The 9,398-nt window shown below is 33.1% G+C and overlaps 1 protein-coding gene across 1 annotated transcript in view; it reads right to left on the bottom strand.

Annotated features, from left to right (window-relative positions):
* Positions 1-2,604: 2,604 nt before the first annotated feature.
* Positions 2,605-9,398, bottom strand: part of LOC138317698 (uncharacterized) — a 182,734-nt gene continuing 175,940 nt past the window's right edge. Inside the window, exons 17-18 of the mRNA XM_069259545.1 lie at positions 6,968-8,272; positions 2,605-6,700 (exon numbers count right to left, since the gene is read on the bottom strand). Coding sequence (XP_069115646.1) covers positions 6,258-6,700; positions 6,968-8,272 — 1,748 coding nt within the window. The 3' untranslated portion in view covers positions 2,605-6,257. The remainder of the gene's footprint in view (positions 6,701-6,967; positions 8,273-9,398) is intronic.

The following is a 9,398-nucleotide window of genomic DNA, read 5'->3' as shown; positions in this document are numbered from 1 at the left end:
TGTTTTATTTTTAGAGTGTACAGTGTAACGTTATACATAGGTGGACTTTTAATATTTATATATCATTATAAGATATAAATACATATTAGGAAATGTTATATATATGGTTGATTATACTGCGATCATAAATGTAAAAGCATTATCATATTTTGTGTACTTACTTTGTTAAAATAATACAAATATTAAACAAAAAATGCATTTGTTATATATTCTTATGAGTGTATATTCAAACCATATTACAAGTATATCTCTGTCAAGCATTTAGTCTCTCTCAACTAGTAGTTAAATACAAAACTTGAAACTTCATGTATAACTTAAATCTACCACTTATCTTCTTCATTTGAACCCTGGCGTTTAGGAGGAATTTTAAGTTGTATGTTGTACATAGTTCCGATGATTTCTACTTCCTAAGTCAAAGCCGTGGTCAAAAGTTTAGCTAACATGTAAATTTCTTACAAATATGAAACGCAGAATATTTTGGTTCATATTTTTATATACCAGATTTCCTTGATGACTTCTGTCTATCTATGCGCCTCCACTACTGTAAATTCAAGGGAGGGAACTGACACTAAATGTATGAGTACGTTTTAAGCTGCCTATTATGGTCATATTCAATGTTTCATTTCATTTCCCCATCTGAACCTGATATCCTTTGGACGGCCGTAACGTATTTATGCGTAATTATTCATTTGCCCCATTTCATGCACCCTTCTGGAGCCCCACTGAGACCGTCGAAAACTAAATACTAGTTTTTTTTGAAAAGGAGATGTTCATCCCTATATAGCATGTCAATATCGATTCGGTCATTGCATTAGTGACGTCACAAATCACCTTTGAACATGCCCAAATAAGTCAAAAATTGAGGTCTGAAATCCGAATTTTAGTGTGTGCCCGGAAACCTGTCGTTGTGATCTTAATTATCAAGATACTGACATGCAGATGGTCTTAAACGATAGAAAATATATCAAAGAAATAGAAAATAGAGAGAAAATGAAAAGGAAGGGAAAATAGCACCGATTTAAAAAAAAAAAAAAAAAAAGTCCCATGCCCGTGCGTGGTGACCTTTAGGGGACTTCCGGTGACTGTTTTTTGCTTGTTTGTAGTGTGTACTGTTTGTTATCATCGTGAAAATGGCATCAAACCGAAATCTAGATGCAAACTGCTTTCATAGATGGCATTTGTAATAACCTACTATCAAAATTGAGTCAAGTTCGAATCCTGCCGGCCGTCGAAATGATATTCGGTGTTGAAATCGTGTTTTAAAGTCTACCACTTTTCAGCAACTATTTGTCCTATATTGAATGTACTCCACAAGAAATCATTTACTGGTTATTATCTATCATAAGTAAGTCTTCAAATGCATAAAAAATAAAACGGTCTTTTATTAACCATTTCCGATAAAAGGAACAGAAAAACACATTAAATGCATTGTTATGTATCTTGACTACGCTATAAGATGCAAAGAGTTGTGTCCCTTTACAAAATAAATCCAAACTGCATCAGTCAAAGTTTGTATTCTTGATAATAACCATTTGGTACTGAACATATTCTTCTAAATTTTAAAGCTGTATGTGACATATCGGGGGATAAATTTTGACATATTATTTTTTCGTTAGTAATCTATTGAAAACGATAGTATTGTTTAATAAGCTGTAAAATGACAAAATTTAATATGCTTAATTATCCTTTGGAACAACACAGAATGTATTCCCTGTCATACAATGTAGTTAATGGGTTTAATGCTTTATGCATTTTTAGATGAGAACAAACCTGATGAGTCCACTTTACAATTATTAATATCGGTGTAAATTGTGAAGTGGAATTTCAGACCACATCTTGACTTCATGATTTGACCGATTTCATTACATGGTAAATACAAATATCATTATTTTTGGCAGTACAAAAATATTTTTTAAACTCTTAATAGTTTTTCATAAAATTAAAACCTAAGTATTATGATTCTCAACTTAAAGGAACTTTTGGTGAAAATTACTGCATGACTAAGTTATCCAATCATAACAGTTAGTAGCTCATTAAAAGCTACATACAATTTCTGTATAGATTATTTTTGTCTGACCATTTATTGGATTCTTTGAAACAATGAGATACTTCCGATAACCTACCAAATCAAGATGTTCTTATCGGAAAATATCAGGATATTTTGGTCAATCATGATCAGTACATAAGTTTTAAATACTTTTATTAACGATTATAACCATTCCAAGAAATTGACAAGCGAAGAGCTCTACAAGAACAACTCTCCGGACACATACATTCAAAAATAGAAGGCAAAAGACGTCGTGAAACTTTAAAGCATACATTTCACTGGTTTTGTATATAATAAGAAGAAAGTATGTGCAAATACTATATTTAACCTACATTTGACACCAGAAGACGTAAATATTCTAAATAACTTCAACTTTTGAATTTTGTGACTGTATGACTACGAATGTTTGTTAGACCTGAGTATGTTTATCATAAGGGTTATATACAAAGCTACCATTACCTGGCTGTGATAGTATCCTGATATACTTTGTCATAAGAAAACCATTCTTGTGTAATTAAAAGACAATACCACACATCACATATAAACCGAGTAGTTTATTGAGTAAGATACATAAAGATAATAAGCAAAATCAAAGAAATATATAGAAAAAAGCAAAACTATCAGACTTGCAATTTGTAAATATTTGTATATAAACCGTCCCTACACCGTTACATAGCACTCGTCTAGGAAACACACAGCAGTTTACTTTTGAATTCAATAGCTTGTTACCATATTGATACTAAATCATAACAATTATGCAAAGTACATGATCATTGAGAAATTTACAGCTAATGTAAAGTTTTTAATGATATAAAGAATGTCAAACAAAGGTTTAGCAGGGAAAACATTATGAGTAATATATTGATCGCGGTACACAAAGATAATAATAAAACAAAATCTAATAACAAGAGTAATAAAAATATATCCCTATCATTTATTTCATACCTACGGGTGTATTACTGGCTGGTCTAGGTCAATACACTCATGTCGCCTGAGACTGTATTGCATGGCTACCCATGCATTTAGCCTCGTGACGTCACGGCGTCATCAAAATTACTATTTTTAATATATATATATTTTTTTCACAAACTAGACTGGATTTACTATAAAAGATGCAAAGAACGTAATTTTTGTTGAAAATATCACGTATTTTTTTATGAATGGAAACTTGACTTGCAGTGCAAGTCAAATTTCCATTTCTGTGGTTTTCTTCGAATTTATTTCAAAATGGGGATATATAATAGCCGTAAAATTGCAATAAAACGTCGATGTATAAAAGAAAATCACTCTTTTATAAGTTGATATGAAAGATAGCGATTTTCTACCCTCGGACTCACACAATGTTGCAAGTCTCGGATTTTACAATATTTTGTGACACCCTATCCTTCATATCCACATATGAAAGAGTCTAGTATTATAACCAGCAAATGAAATTGTATTTACATCTTATTTAAATTAAAACTAATTTGATAAAAAATAATGTTATTTAACAGCTACTAAAATGTATTTCAAGCATTTTTTTAAGTTACATCATCAACAAGAATATGCCGGGTGTAATTACGTGGTCTACTCCTTGTTTCAGCATTAGAGACCATCATTGGAATGCCATTACAATACACATTATGTAACAACAAAGTCGTCACAATGCATTTAGTCATTATCGGCGCTTGTGTAATAAACATGCAGTATAAACAGGTGTATTGTGTTTGCCATTTGCCAGACCTTTATGACCAAAAATAATTCATTCTTTAATTTAGACATTTAGACAATATTTTGTTTTTTTGCTTATTTGTCAATATGGCCCTGTTCAGGACACATATATACAGTGGACAACAATACACTATAATTTAAATGACAATACGGATAGATAAACAAAACAGGTTAAAAACATTGAAAATGATACTAGATACACGTAAATAAGAGTATTTTATAACATATATAAGTTTTTCAGATTCTGTAAAATCACATATTAGCGATCAGGGAACTGGTGATAGGATATCCCAAACCAAACAAGCATTCTTGTTTTATGCTTTGTAATAATGCATATTTGGAACAATAGAAAACAAAGGTATACTTTGATAATAATAAAAGAATATCACAGACTTGCTATCACATGGGTCAGATCAATTGATTTGGAATCTTCTACCTTCGAGCCTTCTGATTGTATACATTATAATAAAATTAAAATTACCATCAAAGAAAACAATCTAAATATTTAATATATGAAAAAATGGTTAATATTTATATACATATATTTTATATCATCACCAATTACAGAACAAATAAGAATTAAAAAGATTTGGAGATAACACTAAATACACGTTTATTTAAAATAAACAAGTTTCGCCCTAATCGCACCAGTGGAAATTGAAAGGAAGTTTAGAATTTGTTTTTAAGACGGCGGCTATGGCGGTCATCTTGGATTACAAATTGACCCGAAAAATAACAAAATTTTGTTGGGACAACGTCAGGATTATTTCAGGTAAATTTCAGCCTAATCGCACCAGTGAAACTGGAGAAGAAGGTCAAAATGTGTTTCAAGATGGCGACCATAACACATGGCGACCATAACACATTTTAAACGTCCTTTCATTTTTTTTTTAAATCAACCCGAAAAATAACAACACTCTCTTGGGACCATGTCAGGATTATTTGAGACAAGTTTCAGCCAAATCGCACTGATAGAACTGGAGAAGAAGTTCAAAATGTGTTTTTAAGATGGCTGTTGGATTTCAGATGAACCCGAAAAATAACAACACTTAGTCGGGAACATGTCAAGATTATTTCAGACAAGGACGTTTAATTTAAAAGAAACAGTCGGTTGAAATGCCAATATAACGAATGATTTTGCTGTTGTTGTTAACTTGTGTGTCAACTGCATTTGTTGGACAGAATTATTAAATTATTGTTCGAATGATAAATATAATTTATGCTCTGTCGGCGGTGGAGCATCTTTAATAAGATAATAACTTTAAATAGATATTCAATTATTTTGCTAAAAGATGATATATAGCGTAATAACATTAAGTATTTTACTCGGCCAAATGAGTGAACTCGGTGACCGTTGTGCAGCGAGGCGAAGCTGACGCACGCTTATACACACAGGAGTTTGCCGAAGTTGTCAAAACACCGATGTTCAAGTATCTCAATTTGTTTGAGATTGTCGTCTGACTTGACGATATTAATCCTCGGGAGCCATGCGATTATATAATCTACGCTTAGATCCATCGCCATCGAAAGATGGATAAAATGGATTTTTTGTGACGCATAACTGTCAACACGTGGATTACTAGCGTAGCATGTTTTATAATACACACGATTAAATTCTCAAAGAATAAAGACAAGAGGATATGTTTATAACTGACAGCTCTCTCAGAAGGTTTCACGCCCGTCCACCCCAAAGACTCGATCGTAGGACGAACACAGACACAGAGGTAATTTTTTACATTTGACATCAATCATTTTTAACAAATGAAAGCACTGCACGTCGAACCCGGTCGGTTTTTCCCGTTTCTTTATACATTGGTAATTTAAAAATGTTTGTATCATTTTTAAATATAATACACATATATATTGTTTACATTTTTCCAAAAGTCTATGAAAAACAACAATATACACGTAATGTTGTGTCAAAATGTAAACAAAGCCATGTGTTTCTTTAAAAAAGTAGCCTCTTTACGTTGCATAGAACATTTTCATACGCAAGTTCAAAGTCCAATGTTACCATGCAGTTATAGTAAACAAAATTGGCTAGTACTTGCGTATAGTGAACAAGCCTAGCAAGTGTAAATATATGTAAATGGATACTAAATCCATATCGAAAGTTTTATTACTTGTGGCCATTAGTGATTAATCTTGCAACGTCATCAATAATATGACGATTTCCAAGATTACACGTAGATGTAATCTGTTTACAAGCTAAGCAACAAACAGTGAAGTTACTGCTAATACCTTTTTGAAGATAGTTTTCAGTATAAGAGGCCTTAAGAGATCATTAATCTCCTTCTCTAAATATTATTGATATCTTGTATGCACCAATATACATTTCCTAAGTGGTTAGGTACATTTTTATAACATTTTGATATTAAATCTATGAATTTCACACAAACATGCGAACTTATGAATTGCTCCTGGAACGAAAAAAATGTTGTTGATCGTGACTGCGATTGTGTTTTTAAGACGATATCTCAACACATTTTAAAATGATCTGTTATGGAAACGAAGCTATTGAATATGAACATTGATTGTTTATTGAATTGTTGAGTATTTGCAGTATTGCCCCAATCGGCGTAACAATTGCTACCGGAAAAGGATTGGTACCGACATACGCATTACCGACCGCCATTCCTATTAGGACCAAATCTCCCGTGTCGGACTTCATAAACACCGCGGAGCCTGAATCTCCCCCGCCGAAAAAAGACATCGGTGCTTGGGTACCACGAACACCATATTGGCTTTTCATTTCGATTCTGCCAGTACCTCTAGGTAGGCCAAGAGGTGTTGTGAGTGGTCTTACGTTGATCCCGCATACTTCCAGTGTTCCTTTTGTGACGTCACTGGTACTTCCAAATTTGAACACGATGTGATTCGTACCCAAGTATTTTAGGTCAGTTCGAATATATCCGCTGTTGTACTCAGGTAGTTCTTCAAAGCCTGAAAAAGAAAAAAAGAAAAAAAAGCTACAATTTCATTAATTAAACTAGAACTTTAATTAATGTATTAGTCTGAAAGTCGTACGTAGCTAATAATTTAATTTTAAAAAGTTCGTATTGTTAGCTGTACAGACAAGTATGTGTATATCTATAATTTATTGAGGCAGTTTATAAAGCCGATTAATGTAATTACAAATTCATGTTAAACTGATATAACATCTACTGTCCTTTTGCATAAATTGTCCAATATCTTTAACAAATAACATACCTGCTTCTTTGTAACTATTGTGACTAGCGTTTGCAAATTGACCTTTCGTGGGAATCCTAGCCGGATCTGTTAATTCTACAACAGCGACGTCGACACTTGGATCCAGCTGAGGATTGAATATGGCCCTATGAACCTGTCCACATGGAAAACCAACGTAGTTTGTTGAATCGACTGATGGCTGTACGATATCAACAACATTAGAAGCGTTCCGTTGGTAATCCAAACACGGTGTTGTCGGCGGGATAGCAAATAATACGTGCGCACATGTCAGGAATCCGATCGAGTTTTGAAATTTCACAAACGGACCCTGTGTACCGGCAATAAAAGGAAGAGGATTTCCATGGATATCCTTTTCGAGAGTTGATCGGCCGATATTGCAACCCATTTTAAGTTTTTGGTGGAAGTTAACACTTGGTAGCGAATTGTACCCACCACGTATGAAATAGCCTTCGTGAACATCAACGTCCATGTATTCACCATCTCCTATGTCTAACCTCGTTGGAAATTGTGGTTCCCCTAACGGTACGACACCCTTTGTACTACAGTACAGGGAAATGCATGGAATGTCCATGATGTCCTCCTCGTCATTCCGGTACTTCACTGGGCTGACGCTTATAATATTCAAATTGCTATGTTCTGCCCAAAGCTTTTCCTGATATATTGATATGGCTTTTTCAGCTCGTGTTGCATCTTTAGCTGACACTGTTTTGCTGTCAGTAGAATTACATTTTCTTTCCTTAGTATATATGTACGGATTTCGAATCATAACTATGCCGATACCGTCAAGCTCGTAATCGGAAAAATTTGTGATATTCTTCGAATACACAACAAAAACTCTAGTGTGTTTCCCATATGTCTCTGCGCGATGTCCTGGAATAACAGCAGTGGGGTCGATGTCAGAGTGCTTCGATTTCAGTTTTTCGGCTTTGTCTAACATAAACACTTTTTCAATTCCATCACTGAGCGGCAATGTTCTAAAACAATTTGTTGTGTTATCCTCACTAGAGAGTTTGATCAGCGAGCAGACCATCTCCGTTCTATCGAGGTACGTAGCTAGGTATAGCGCAGTGGCCCTTAGTACCCCAAGTCCTGCTAGATCCTCTCCAAATACAGGTTCAGATATCTTACACTCCGCATCCCATTCGATACCGTGCCATTTCGTTAGACATTCGACCATTTCTGTTGAACCATATACAGCCACGATATGGAGTATACTAGCCTTCCTTGATCCTAAGAGCTCTCCTTCAATAGCATTAAAAGCTTCTATGTCTCCTTTTTTCACAATGTCGACGATGCTCTTAACATCTGGAATATACATTACTAAAATTAGTCGAAAATGAGAAGGGTTTTTTAAAAACTGTTATCTTGGTTATCTTTCTTATTCTTGGAAAAAGACGTAGATATAATTGTTGAAAATGTAATTGAAATATGACAATAGTGTGCTTGATTTTATACAATTGTGAATAAAAGGAAACTGTTTTAAACACTTTGCAACTTTTTGAAATTTCGTTATTTTGACCAAACATATAGCAATTTCTTTAAACTGGTATTAAATGTGTTCACATAATTGAAAATTCACAGTTTCCTACAGTTAACCTTATATATTTGGTATGAATAGTAGCTATCCACTGAATTTTGAGGATCAAAATATTCCATTTTTTTCCACAATTCTGAACGATTCAAATTGCCAATTTAAAAAGTTGCTGTTTCCAAAAATAGCATTAACATTTTTTATCAGATTGCAATAATATGTTTCACAATTTCTTGTTTGAAATCAACACATCATACGTTATGATTTCAATTTTAAATGCTTTAAATGTTAATCACCCTTTTTCTTTTTACATATTTTTACAATGTTAAGATGAACTTGATAGGAATCCAAGCGTATCATTTCATTAGTGACTTAAAATAAGTTTCTTTAAAGTGAATATTTTTTTGTGTATTAAAGATGCCCCACCGCTGACAAATGGTATTTTTTCATTATCAACAACAGCAGCAGACGATTTAGTAGTTTTATTCAGTTACAAAAGTTACTTACTTTACACCATTACCACCATTGAAAAGTTTGAGCTTCTAATTTTACTTCAAGTTAAAAATATAAAAATAATTAATTGCATCCCGAAAAAATTCCCTGGCTCTATATCCTATATAGAATGTAGTACTGATTGCTCACAACCTAAAGGAAAAATTAATTATTTTATATTATTTTTTGTGTTAATTAGACTATGTATACACGATTAAACACTCATTATTGTTCAAAAGATGAATATCATTTATGCTCTATCTGCGGTGGAGCATCTTTAAACGAACATCACTCACTAATTTATTATTATTATTATTATCATTATTTTTGTATGAAGTTCTTTAATTAGAAATCAATGTTTGCCACACCACATATAGAGGGCAATATTTTTTGATTTAAAAAAAACCG

The sequence above is a fragment of the Argopecten irradians genome, chromosome 3 (assembly GCF_041381155.1).
Source record: "Argopecten irradians isolate NY chromosome 3, Ai_NY, whole genome shotgun sequence".
In the NCBI taxonomy this organism is placed as follows: domain Eukaryota; kingdom Metazoa; phylum Mollusca; class Bivalvia; order Pectinida; family Pectinidae; genus Argopecten; species Argopecten irradians.
This window is presented reverse-complemented; position numbering and strand designations above follow the sequence as displayed.